At 35.3% G+C, this 14,480-nt stretch overlaps 1 protein-coding gene across 3 annotated transcripts in view; it reads right to left on the bottom strand.

The window, feature by feature from the left end:
• Window positions 1–14,480, bottom strand: part of phip (PHIP subunit of CUL4-Ring ligase complex) — a 69,460-nt gene that overhangs the window by 29,220 nt on the left and 25,760 nt on the right. For all 3 annotated transcript variants that reach the window (XM_087307442.1, XM_087307441.1, XM_087307443.1), the window contains 7 exons: window positions 13,691–13,791; window positions 9,929–9,969; window positions 5,637–5,735; window positions 2,775–2,931; window positions 2,562–2,696; window positions 2,273–2,401; window positions 76–301 (listed from right to left, as the gene is read on the bottom strand). In XM_087307442.1, coding sequence (XP_087163568.1) covers window positions 76–301; window positions 2,273–2,401; window positions 2,562–2,696; window positions 2,775–2,931; window positions 5,637–5,735; window positions 9,929–9,969; window positions 13,691–13,791 — 888 coding nt within the window. The remainder of the gene's footprint in view (window positions 1–75; window positions 302–2,272; window positions 2,402–2,561; window positions 2,697–2,774; window positions 2,932–5,636; window positions 5,736–9,928; window positions 9,970–13,690; window positions 13,792–14,480) is intronic.

Raw genomic sequence — 14,480 nt, forward strand, 5'->3', positions numbered from 1 at the left:
TGAGTACAAACAAGTCACCATTAATTACTCTAACTAGTAAAAGCGCAGAAAGAGGTCGAAGAGAAACACTCGTACCTGATGAGGTGAGGCCCATCTGGGGTATGAGCTGCTCTTCTCTGCAGTTTTCTCGGCCTGGTACCAGTCTTTGGAAGCGCGGAGGGTGAGGGTTTCCATCCACGTCCACCAGGAATGGCGGGGGCATTAGGTGAGGCGCCTGCTGAGTCTGTTCGTCCAGCACAAAGTTATGGGCATCGCGGATCAGCGGACGATAATCCGTGTGGAAAAACATCTGATCTGCTATCTGAGGAACACATGAATAGATACATTCAGAATAAATACATACAGAGCAAAGCGAAATATAGACCAACACAGCTCCAGACAAACAGAAGGAGACTGCATTGAACAGCAATTGATGATATCATTCTCATTTCTGATACAGATGCACTACATTTATCAATATTACAGACTTCAGTATCTAAAATATTACTGTCCAGTTGTTTACAATTACACTAGTTTTGCAGCTATAATGTTTATGTGTTATATTGTAAACATAAACATTTGAATGTAAAGCATCTGTTGTGTAGTAAGTACATGTTTATGATGTCTGTGAATATTACTTTTTTAATTTCCAGGTGTGACCTACAGGCAGGTGAATCTTATGTTCTTGTAAATACTATCATTTTTTGCAAATCTCAAAATCCAATCATCATAATGCTGTCATATCTAAATTCACCTGTAGCATTTAAAGTGATTGATGCGAGTTGTTTTATGTTTCACTTCTTTAGACAAATACTATCTCAACACAAACAATTTAACAAGTTACTGATCTTAACAAGAAATTACTGGGTAATTAATACAGTGCATTTTATATTTCATTTTTATTATAAGTACATTCCTCATTTTTGCAACAAGAACTTTTTATACTGTGAAATGTCATTATTAATACCTAAAAAAAACGATTACAAAAAAATATACTAATAAAAAAATACGACTAAACATCATTTTTGATCATTGTAAGCTAAATAAATTAGATAAAAGATATTATATGAAAAACTTAAACTTACAAAACCTGAATAAAATAAAATTTTATTCTGTCTGAAATTCTGTCTTTTTTAAGAAAGACAATTTTACTAAAAAGAAATACAATTTTCAGAAATAAATAAACCCAAATTAAATAATATATTTGAAGCAAATAAATAAATAAAAATAACTAAATAAAATAATTAATCTACTTACAGTTAAAGATAGAATTATTAGCCCCCCTGTTTATTTTTTCCCCCAATTTCTGTTTAACAAGAGAAGATTTTTTTCAACATATTTCTAAACATAATAGTTTAATAACTCATATCTGATAACTGATTTATTTTATCTTTGCCATAATGATAGCAAATAATATTTGACTAGATATTTTTCAAGACCCTTCTATACAGCTTAAAGTGATATTTAAAGGCTTAACTAGGTTAATTAGGTTAACTAGGCAGGTTAGGGTAATTAGACAAGTTATTGTATAGTGAGGTTTGGTTTGTAGACTATTGAAATAAATATATAGCTTAAAGAGGCTAATCATTTTGCCCTTAAAATGGTTTTTAAAGAATTAAAAACTGCTATTATTCAATCCAAAATACAACAAATAAGACTTTCTTCAGAAGAAAAAACACTATCAGACATATGGTAAAAATTCCCTTGCTCTGTTTAACATCGTTTGAGAAATATTTAAAAAAGACAAAAAAAATTCTAATTGGCGCTAATAATTCTGATTTTAAATGAGTCTTGCTTTGATTAACAAATATGTGGATCTAAGTGGATTTATATTGTAAACATTAATTAAAAATGAAAAAGGTATTAATTTTTATTACATATATAAAGTTTTAAAAAATCAAAGGGGGGCTAATAATTTTGACTTCAAGTGTATATAAAGACACTATTGATAACTGAAAATAAATAAATGTATTCACAATTTTAGTTTGAATAACACTGCCCGTAATACCATATCAAAGATTAAAATGCCAGAGTTTGACCATCTATTTCCTGTGTATTAACTGATTAAAAACAAACATAATTTTGTAAGTCATTATTTAATCAGCCGGCCAAAACATGGAATAAAAGTGTAAAATAGCTGCTTTTACAGCCAAGACGATAACTAGACAAGACTGACTTAGTTAAACATGCAACATAATGACGTCACATGACATGATATTCCATATATAATGAAGCAGCTCACATGCAGTAGGCACTAAGCTAATATTTAATTCAGAGACAGACATTTCAGTACCTTGTCATATCTGCTGCTGGAGCCAAAGCCGAATATAAGCAGGTGACCGTGAGAGTCTGTGCAAGCGAAGTGCTGACCGTCTGGAGAACACTTACAGTCAAACACTGCACCATGTCCCTGACCCTCGATCTACACGCAAACACACACCAAAGCAAAAAAACACAGTCTATTTTCAAGCATCAATACACAGTTTTGGGTATTTGATTTTACTAAAGGTTAACACAGGTTTGACCAAAAACACACACACTACGACCTAATAAAAGACATGGAGTGGAGCTGGTTGTTTTACCATGTTAAAGTAAGAGCGTATTTTGACTCCTCTTGCCAGATCCCAGACGATTGCATTCCCATCGTGCCCAGCAGAGAAAAGCACTCTGGAATCAAACGGATGAGGCTCTAACACAAACACCTCGTCCTCGTGGCCCTGTGGGTGAAAACGCCATCATGAGTCACCATCACATACTGGCTCCTATCAATCATTCAGAGATCTTCACACTCTTACCATCAGCACGTGGATGAGGTTCCCCGTGTACGAGTTCCACACTTTGAGCGTCAGGTTGTTGGCAGCGGTGATGACTGTGTTGTCGTTGCAGTCCCAGGCCACCATAGTCACCTTCAGCTTGGTAACTTTGTCCTCTAAAGGTGGAGGGTTGTATTTGCTAAGGAAGACAGAAAGAAATGAGAGTTGAAAGATCAAAAATAGAGATGACATTTCTAATTTTGTTTTCAGGTGGCCTATTTTCCAAGAGCAAGAGCAATGAGATACTATCTAATATATTGAAATAAAAAACTATATTATACAAACTATATTACAATTAGTATAAAAATGATCATGCAATTTGTGGCCATGATCTTAATCGTTTTATTATATTGGAATAATAAGTCTAGAATGACTTGCTCTAAAGGTGCAAGCTTTAATAAACAACCAGCATTTGATCCCTGATAAACTGAAAATCAAACACTTTACAAATTTTTTAATTGACGGCTAAATGGCTACAGTGGATCATTAGATTTCCATTTTAATTTAGGTTAATATATTTTCACTTTTTTTTTTTTAGATTCACAGTTCGACATTGAAAAAAATCAACCCAGGATCATTATTAATAGATACCCCTGAAAAGATTTCTGGACAGTGGGAAATACATCCCAGAAGTTATGTCTTTTTTTTTTTTTTGCAGCTTTAGTTTTCGCAAATCCACCAAAGGATGCTGTGTACGCTTTTCAAATCTCCAAGTTATTTTGCGAAAGCCATTTGGGCCTGTTCTTCTTGCAAAAAATCCACTATAGGCCGCTGTCGACTGAATAACCAACCGATAGTGTTTTCAAAAGCATCAATTGACTCACCCACTGGCCTCCCTAAACTGAACTTACAGTGTTTTCAAAAGCAATCTAAAAAAAGATAAGCCCTTGTGGCCGCATGATTTTTACATTTTTAGGTCTTACCACATTCTCACCCTGTTGTTTACTGTTATTATTTTATTTTTTGACTTTTGTTTTTGTTTGACCTGCTTTCTGCAACCGTTCTTCGCCGGGCTCAAACCCCGTCATCGTGATCAACTACTCTTAGCGTCTCAATAATTTCCCGACGTATGTGGCGAGCCACTGAGCAAACTAGTAACAGCAGAAAAGCCGTCCACATGGAGGTAACCAGTCAGCTGGTAGCACGAAAAGAAAAAGAAGCTGTCTGCAATGTCATACCACCACCTAGCATTCATTTTTTAGACAAAATGCAGCCATACGTAGTTCTAGCTACATAATTTGCCAACATAGGCTTATTAGAAGTAGCCTTATATATGTTTATGGAGATCAGGAATTATGTAGCCAGAAGTATGTATGGCTGCATTTTATTTTTAAAACAAATGCTACGGGGGCAGTATTGCCGTTCCTTTTCGCACTTACCAGCTGACCGCTTACCTTCATATGGACAGCTTTCCCTCTGTAACCAGTTTGTCCTGTTAGCTTGCCATGTACATCGGGGGACTTGAGACGTAGAGAGGAGTTGACCACGACGTCAGAGTCCGGTGAAGAACGGTTCCATAAAGTAGGTAAGACAAAAACAGAATCCAAAAAATAAAATAAAAAACAAGTAAATAACAGAGGGAGAACGTGGTAAATTCTGAAAACGTGGTAAAAATCAGATGAGGACTTTTCTTTTTCTGTATTGCCTTTTAAAAATTGTTGGTTGGGTTGAGGGAAGTGGCTGGGCGGGTCAATCAGTCGATCAATAAGTTAGTCAGTCATTCAGTCAACAACAGCCTCTGGTGGGTTTACGCAAGAACAGCAGGCGCGAATAGCACCCGCAAGAGAAATTTGACATCTCAAAAAGTGTACACAGTGGCCTCATGGATTCACAAAAACTGCACAAAAAAAGTACCTCATGGAACGTATTTCGCAGTCTCCAGAAATGTATATTGATGTACACTTTCAGAATGAGCCTGGGTTGTAATTTGCGCTCTTCAGAATTGTATACAGGGGTATGTTTTCACAATGAGCCTTTGTTGGAAAAAAATGCTTTTTTTAATAAGTAAAATCTGTTCTAGGTGTTATTGCATTTTTTTTCTGCACCGTAATATTAATTAGTTTAATATTGTTCAATTGTGTTAGACTAACTAATGAAATACAGACATTGTTTCACTCTCTATATTTAAAAAAAAAAGTTTTCATGGGACCCTCTGAACGTAGCCCATTCTCATACGCTGCATAATATCACTGCGCCTGATGCAGCAGCACAGTTTCTTGACTATTATGCCAGAATGAGAGCATAGTTCCTAGCAATAGAAAATAGTATTTTTAAATTTTCCCTCAGACTTACACTTCGTAACTACACAAGACACAAGATTTAAATAGGAAACTTATCTCAATTATTTATTATTATTTTAATCAAATTGCTAATAGTCAAATCAGATTTAATTCGGCATGCTAAGCTAAGCGAATACTGACCTCGCTAGAAGAAATTGGCTGAATGGATTCAAAAAATGGTTCAAATCAAAGTTTAACTCTAAGAGACTTGTAAAATGAGCCTTTATCAAAAATGTCCTTCAATATGTGGTTAAATACAATTAAATATTTAGAGAAAAAAAACGTCACCAATTATCATTAAATATTGGAGAAAAAGCAATAAAACAAAATGCTAAAATACCCAAATATAATGATTGTTTGTTGTTTTGTATTGTTTCATTTAGTTTAGAAAACAATCAGCTTGGCAAACCGAAGGGTGTCGCTTCTGTGTGGTCAAAATCAATTGATCTCACGGGACTCAAAAGTAATTATGCCGCTAATGATCACTTGTTTAGCCAACAAAATGTAGCATTAATGCACAATTAATTGAGCCATACTTTTAAACGGTGATTAATGTTTGTCTTACCCAGGTAGTTTAGTGGCCATGTCCAAGAGAATGCTCCGCCAGTCCTGCTGCTGCAGCTGCCAGATCCGCGCCGTGCCGTCTCTACTGCCACTCACAAACCTGCACACACACACAAACACACGTTCATGCTGGCAAATGTCACTTATACCAATAAATACTCTGAGGCCTCATGAAAGCAAATGAGTAAAGGCACACTGTAATAAAATCTTAATTTGCTTTAATTGAAAAGTTCAGCTCTGCCTTGTAGTGTTTAGTTAAAATTAAAGTGGTACAAATTGCAGTGATAAACTCATTCCACTTTTTAACCGATTTGAATTTACCTTCAGCAGGATATGAGCTCGAACTTTATTGAAAAAACTATTATGTATTACCCTCTAAGGCAGTTATGTGTTAAAAGGAAATTTCTTTAAAAAAAATATGTTGTACTATTGATTTTCTTTCTTTAGTACAACATTAAAGAAGAAATTTGAATCTGTGGTCCCTGGTGATAAAAATGGCCATAAAATACAGGTCAATGGCTACTGGCACATTGAGACTCAAAAAACCTACATACAGTTTCTTGCATAGACCGATTGTTTTGCTTCATTAGACCACCAAAAGTCATGGATATTCATTTTTGCTGACTTACATTTTATAAATTTACAGAGGATCGCAGTTTCAAATGAAAATCTACTCTAATGTCTATTCTCTTATCTAATATAGTTCTAAAGAAAAAAGCCACCAACATCTCAGATCGCTTGAGGGTGCTTTTTTTATTTTTTAGGTGAGCAATCATGTAATGAGAGTATGCAAAAAGATAGCACTGAAACTATTCAGTATTAGTATGTAATTATTACACATGTTGTGTATTGACCTAATATTTCAAGTAAGAGCGGGCGCAGCCCTTTGAACCTTTTTGGCTGGACACTTTCAGTCTCATTCACTTCAATTGATTTCTAGATGTTAAAAATGACTCATTATGCTGCTTGATGTTGATCTGATATTTTTTTATTTGTTTGTAGAGAAATAGTGTGACCATTTTCTGATGTTTATTATGCCTAGTAATTTCTCCCAAAGCCAACTGAATTCGAAGTTCTAAAACAATCGCAAAAATGAGCGCTCTTCTGCATTGAAGAATAAGGTCAATACAAATGTGCATATAAAACAGTGGGGTTAATTTTATTTCTATGTGAAGTCACCCTATATCTTTGAGAAGAAAAAGGGTTGCCTATTACATTTTGGGTAACACTTTATTCAAGGTCTCATTGTTACATATGCTACACATATGCAGCTGTATTAGATAATGTTAATTAATGCATTCATTGACATGAGCAAACAATGAATAATATGTTTATTACAGTATTTATTCCTCTTTGTTTACATTAGTTAATGGAAATACAGTTGTTCATTGTTAGTTCATGTTAACTCATGATGCATTGACTAATGTTAACAAGCATGAATTTAGATTTTAACTATGATTAATAAATGTTGTACATGTCACTATCACCAGCAATCTAATTATTTTAGATCGCTAGTAAACATGCAGATAGCCATTTTTTTCTAATACTTCTGTAAATAGTTTTTGTATGAATAGAAGACCATGTAAAGAGATGTGTTGCTTTAGTTTTTTTCCATGATTAGGGATTTTATTTGGAGAGGTTGCTGTCAAAATGTCTAACAGATGTTGTGTATTGTATCTAGAATGTTTAAAATGATTTAACAGGTGACAGATTGGGTAGCTTTACTTGGAAATAGTAACATTAAACATTTAGGAACATTTTTTAAATGATGTAAAACTTACAACACAATATTTCAGTGAATTTTAGACTTTTAAGGCCTAAAATTTAGTTTTTGAAATGTAAGCCTTTTTAAGACCTTGCAGACACAATGTTTACATCTTTAACCACATCATTTTCACAAATTTTTGTCTTCATAGAATAAAAACAGCCTGCTAATAAGGTAAAAAAGTCCAATTTAAGATACATATTCTGACGTTTTAGTATTTTGTGCAGTTTTGCATCTCCATTTTATCCTAGAATTTTTAGATATCTGTGCTGGAAAACAAGATATAAATTGAACAATATAAATCAATTTAATTTGGCTGTTTTTCACATAGCATTACAATGAAATACTTTATAAAACGTTTTAAAAGCACTGTTTTAATAGGTTGTTTTTACATGACATCGGGTAATTCAGATGGAGGACAGGAAGTGATTTTTCTACATAGAAGAACATTCAGAACATCAAAATGTTTCTGTTTTATGTTGTGTAATTGTTTAAATCGGCCAATATAAGAAATGACGAACAGCTTTTATAGATGTTCAAAAGTTTTTGCTCATAAAGAGGGGAAACTGGCTGGAAACGGAAGAAAAGGTGGCATGTAATAAACATTCTTTCAATTCATTCTTGTGTACAAACTTTTTTGAACGAGATAGTTCATATGACAGCACCAATAAATATTATATACAGGCCTATTTGTTTAAATATGTGTTAATAATAATAAACAAGTGTTATTTAAAAATTGGATACTACAAATATCACACCTATAGAAAAATCCAGGAGAATATAAATAACGTACCCTGCCATATAATCGCTGTAATGAAATGTCTGTCATGTTTTGCAATAACACATGCCTATAGCGTTTTGGAGGAATAAACAACCGTAACGTGAACATCGAGATGCGGAGCAGCTGTGAATGTTTGTTGATGGTAAGTTTATCGACCGAACAAAAAAGAAATGCAACCCTTGCAACAAACCTAGATGGTTATTATTGTGGAGCACTTTTCCCCCTTACAAAAGTAAATAAATAATAATGTAGACTATGCGTCCACACTTTTATATGCTTTCATTTGTTATTTTGTGATGTATAGAAGATATCTGCATGGGGAAAAACTTCAGTAATATATAATAAACGAGTTTTTGACCCACATAGTAAAGTGTATAATGTGTATAACTCTTAATGAATGCTACAGAATACTGTAGCATGGTAAACTGATAAACTGTAATAAATACTGTAATTTTAGTGTAAACTGTTGTGCATTGAAATGGTGTAGTGTAGAAAACTGAAGTCAATTTAATAATTTATTGCTACAGTTGTGTTGTACCACAGCAACAATAGAACTACTATGACAGTTTAATTCCAGCAATTTCTATATGCTTCCAAACACTATAGTATTTACAATTGTATTTTTCATGTAACGTATACAGTATCTACCGCCTCGATGACAGGCAGATATATTTAAGGCCCTCTTTATAATATAAGGATCATGCCCAACATATGTGGTTATGTTTTTTTTAATATCTTTTATATATTATATATTTTACTTATATCTTATAAATATGGTATAAATCGCAAAAATACTGACTTTTCTCTATGTCTCCCATTTAGTTTTTTTCACTTCCTGCCCTCCATATGAATTTCGCACATCACCAGAACCGCATGATTGGAAACTGCCTATTCGTGTTAACTTTTTTCATATAATATTATGCATCTATTGTGTATTTTGTGCTCGGCAGTCCTTTTGTCCAAGAAAAATTTCCTTATAGACAAAAAAAGAAACCTAAAATTTATATGAACAATGCATTACACTCAAAGTTTGTGGCTGGATCTAATTTTCCATGAAATGATAAGTCTGCATTAACATACGACTGCATTACTCTGAACTAGTATAAATCTATAAATGAGTCAGAATACATTAATCTCAAATAAGACAGAGTGCTGCATGTTTCTGCATGCTGTCTACTCATTTGTGACATAGTTTTCTTCTTTTTGACAGTATTTCCTGCAGGTCTAATGATTGGTGAGCTTTCACCCCTTCTAACACGTAACACTGGATGCCGTAAAAAGAATCTGTTCATGTGAATATCCATCTTTTTAATTCCTCAGGGACCTGTTACAGACCTCTCCGTCTTATTACTCCCCTTCTTTCTCTCTCCTCCGTTTCTCCCTCTTCTCCTGTCGGTTTTCCCCTTCCCCCAATGCAAAAACATTTGCTCATTAAAATAGAGTGAGTGAGGAGCATAAAAGAGCTCGCGGAGACCGAATAAGGGCTGGTGTGTGTGTTTAACTGTCACATGCCGGTTGTTTAAGTAGAAAGATGTTTCATGCACTTGAATTCTTGTACTGCAGTTTATTGCAAGCATTTGACACGCATGTTTGTGTGTGTTGGGAACAAGTTTCTTTTTTCTGCTGACAACATCAGCTCAAAGTAATTATAAGAGTCTCTGTGTTCCATTAATCCAACAAAACTGACACACACACACACACACACACACACGTACATGATCTCACATGTACACATAGAGTTGCTTACCTGTCTCCACTATGGGAAAACTGGATGCTGTCGACTTTGTCCTGAGGAAACAAAAAAAAGTCAATAAAAAACATGAGGAGAACCTCAAAACAATAAGCATTCCTGCAATAGTAAGACCAGTAGAGAGCAGGAAAATGGGGTGCTTTAATGCAACACATCCAAACACAAATTTGTCAATCACAGTGATAAGCTCTGGCCTTTTTTACTTTTTATTAATCTAGGAACCAATCACACAGCAGAAATCTCCAACAATCGGAATGTAAAAGTGTGTTGATATTAGAGATGCACTGAATTTTCAGCCACCATTTAATGCACTCTCTAATTTTTGTGGCTTCAGGCAGTGTTGAGGTACTCTTTTAAATCTGGAAGCATTTACATCTGATATCGAAACATATATCGACATCGTTTAAAATGGAAAATAACTATAAAGATTTAATTTTTGCCATATCGCCCAGCCCTACTAATAATGTATTGATTTAAGTCAGTCTTAAGTGTAGCCTTGTTAAGTGGAATCAACTTAAAGGGATCATTCACCCAAAAACAAAAATGATCTCATTTACTCTTCCATGAGGTATTAAACTTTTATGAGCTTCGTTCTTCTGTTGGGCACAAATGAAATTATTTTAAAGTTAGTTGCTGGCACCCATTGGCTTCCAAAGTAGGGAAAAGATTACTATGCAAGTCAATAGGTGCCAGCAACCAGCATTCTTCAAAATATCTTTTTTTGTGTGTGTTTACTTGAACAAGTGAAGAGTGAGTAAATAATGGCTAAGATTTCCCTTTAATAATCCCTTTAATAATCTCACAATTTTGACTACTAGTCTATACCATATAATATTTATTCATTCATTAATTTTCCTTTGTCTCAGTCCCTAAATTATCAGGAGTCGCCACATTGAAGTGAACCGCCACCGATTCCAACATATGTTTCATGCAACTCATGCACTATGTCCAGTTTTGTTTATCCAATTCACCTATAGTGCATGTCTTTGGACTGTGGGAAAAACCAGAGCACCTGGAGGAAACCCACGCCAACAATCGTGTAACATGCTAACTCCGCAGAAATGCCTACTGGCCAGGACTTAAATAATTTTTCAGTAAGTTATTTTGTGTACCGCATGCTTCAGTGAATCAAATTAAATGACATCTATTTTATTAATACAACACATTTAATTGTTCATTGTTTTGTGGGATAGTTTGTGTAATCTGACCTACAATATCCTGTAATTAGCTTTTTACTGTAGGTCAAACTATACAAACTATGCATCTAATTTTACTTTACTTTTAGGCTATATGTAGAAACAAACAAGAAAAGTGAACATTTACCATGTCTATCAGCCTAGATTAATCGATGTGACTATGCATTCACAGTGGTTTAAGCCATTATAGAGGTGGTCATATGTACAGTGCATCCGGAAAGTATTCATAGCATTTCACTTTTAACACATTTATTTATGTTCCAGCCTTATTCCAAAATTTATTACCTGATTAAATAAATGGATTTCCTCAAAATTGTACACACAATACCCCATAATGACAATGTGATTTTTTTTTTATTGTTGCAAATTGATTAAAATAAAAACCTGAAAAATCCCATACACATAAGTATTTGCAGTAAAGCTCTAAATTGAGCTCAGGTACATTCTGTTTCCACTGATCATTCTTGAGATGTTTCAGCAGCTTAATTGCAGTTCAATTAAAACTGTGGTAAAGTCACTTGATTTGACATGATCTGAAAACGCATAAACCTGTCTATATAAGGTGCCAGGGTTGACAGTGCTTGTCAAAGCACAAACCAAGCATGAAGACAAAGGAATTGGCAGTAGATCTCCGAGACAGAATTGTTTCAAGGCACAATGCTGAGGAAGTTTACAGAAAAATTTCTGCTGCTTTGAAAGTTCCATCATCCGTAAGTGGAAGATGTTTGGAACCACCAGGACTCTTCCAAGAGCTGGCCAACCATGTAACCTGAGTGATCCGAGGAGAAGGGCCTTAGTCAGCGAGATGATCAAAAACCCGATGGTCAATCTGTCTATGCTCCAGCGTTCTTTTGTGGAGCGAAGAGAAACTTACAAAAGGACAACTATCTGTGCAGCAATCCACTAATCAGGCCTGTTTGGTAGAGGGGTCCGACGAAAGCCATTCCCCACCTGGAATTTGCCAAAAGGCATCTGAAGGACTTTCAGACCATTCATTCATTCATTTTCTTTTCGGCTTAGCCCCTTTAACTTTAACGTGGGGTCACCACTGCAGAATGAACCACTAACTTATCCAGCACGTTTTTACGCAGAATATGCCCTTCCAGCTGCAACCCATCTCTGGGAAACATCTATACACACTCATTCACACACAATTTAACCTACCCAATTCACCTGTACCGCATGTCTTTGGACTGTGGGGGAAACCGGAACAACCGGAGGAAACCCACGCAAACGCAGGGAGATCATGCAAACTCCACACAGAAATGCCAACTGATCCAGCCGAGTCTCAAACCAGTGACCTTCTTGCTGTGAGGCGACAGCACTACCTACTGCGCCACTGTGTCGCCACTCTCAGACCATAAGAATCAAAATTCTCTGACTAAAATTGAACTCTTTAGAGTAAATGCAAGGCATTACATTTAGAGAAAATCAGGCACCACTCATCACTAAGCTAATACTATCCTTACAGTGAAGCATGGTGGTGGCGGCATCATGATGTGGGGATGTTTTTCAGCAGCAGGAACTGGAAGACTAGTCAGGATAAATGCAGCAATGTACAGAGACATCCTCAATGAAAACCTGCTTCAGACTGCTCTTGACCTCAGACTGGGCGACGGCTCATCTTCCTGCAGGACAATGACCCAAAGCACACCGCCAAAATATTATTGGAGTAGCTTCATGAAAACTCGATGAATGTCCTTGAGTGGCCCAGCCAGAGTCCAGACCTAAATCCTATTAACATCTCTAGAGATCTGAAAATGGTTGTACACTGTCGCTTCCCATCCACCTTGATAGAGCTTGAGAAGTAATGCAAAGAGGAATGGGCAAAATATCCTAAAGACAAGTGTGCCAAGCTTGTGGCATCATATTCAAAAAGACTTGAGGCTGTAATTGCTACCATCAACAAATTGGTGCATAAACAAAGTATTGAGCAAAGGCTGTGAATACTTATGGACATGTGATTTTTCAGCTTTTTTTATTTTGAATAAATTTGCAACAATTTAAAAAAATCTTTTTTTCACATTGACATTAAGGGGTATTGTGTGTAGAATTTTGAGGAAATAAATGAATTTAATCCATTATGGAAAAAGACTGTAACATTAAAAAATGTGTAAAAAGTGAAGCTATATGAATACTTTCCAGATGCATTGTAAATTTAAATTTAATTAATTAATTAGTAATATTAGTTTTTAAGATGCAGACTGACAACCCATACATCTTGTTTTCACATCCTTCGAGGGGGATCAATCATTAATTAGGGAAGTCAGCTCCCCCTAATTCATACTCTGCATGTGACAAGGTGTTATAAAGTCACAAACCACATTCTAATTTGCGTGTTTATAGGGAAAAACACCACTATGCATGCTTTACCCTCCACATGATTTTAATACTCTAAATTTTAAGACTCTAAACTACATTTTACATTACATTTAGATGTAAATGTCTCCTTTACACACACACACACACACACACACACACACACACACACACACACACACACAAACACACACACACACACACACACACACAAATATGAAATGCAAACAAATGCATTACGTACAGTGTGAGACTCCAGCTCAGATATCTTCTCTGGTTGTCCACCTCCAAAGTAATAAACCCTAATGATGTGATCGGTGCTGCCCGTCGCCAAGAACATCCCACCTGAAATCATCAAATATCACTTAACATTACATAAATTATACCATCATCATCAATAACGCAGCATTAATGCGCACAAACACACACACACTAGAACAAAATCCATCATCAGCAAGCGTTCTGTCATCGTTTTCCTGCAGACTCAACCATGCAAGTATAACCAATAATCACAATCGAGTGTTTATGAGCAAGAAACTCAAACAGATCAAGTGAACACAGAAGAGGAAAGAACTAAAGTCAGCCGAGTGTTTCTTTTTCTTCAGAAATGTGTATTTAAAGAGCTCCCGCAGTGCCGAGCGCTCTCTTTTAAAAAGTCTGTGATATCTGTCTGACAACAAGATATTTATAGCCCCACTTTGCAGAAAAATGTTTAAGCCAAAACGATCCATCATCACTCTATAATCTGCTATCAGCTTTCAGAACAATGGAAACACGAGAATAATCACTTCAGATCATGTTTCTATGGGAGAACATGCATTTACATAAACATGAGTGTGCTTCTTAAATATTACAGCTGTCTCAAATCGATCACAGTTTGTTGTTTGTTCATGCGAGACTGTGTGCATGACATTGACAGGCCTTATAAATAAATATAGATCTTCTCACAAAATTTATTTCATTTGCTATCTTGTTTGAGATATTATATAAAATCTGTACCACATGTTATGAAGGAAAGCAGTTCAGCACTGATC

The sequence above is a fragment of the Danio rerio genome, chromosome 23 (genome assembly GCF_052040795.2).
Source record: "Danio rerio strain M-AB ecotype USA chromosome 23, GRCz13ab, whole genome shotgun sequence".
In the NCBI taxonomy this organism is placed as follows: Eukaryota; Metazoa; Chordata; class Actinopteri; order Cypriniformes; family Danionidae; genus Danio; species Danio rerio.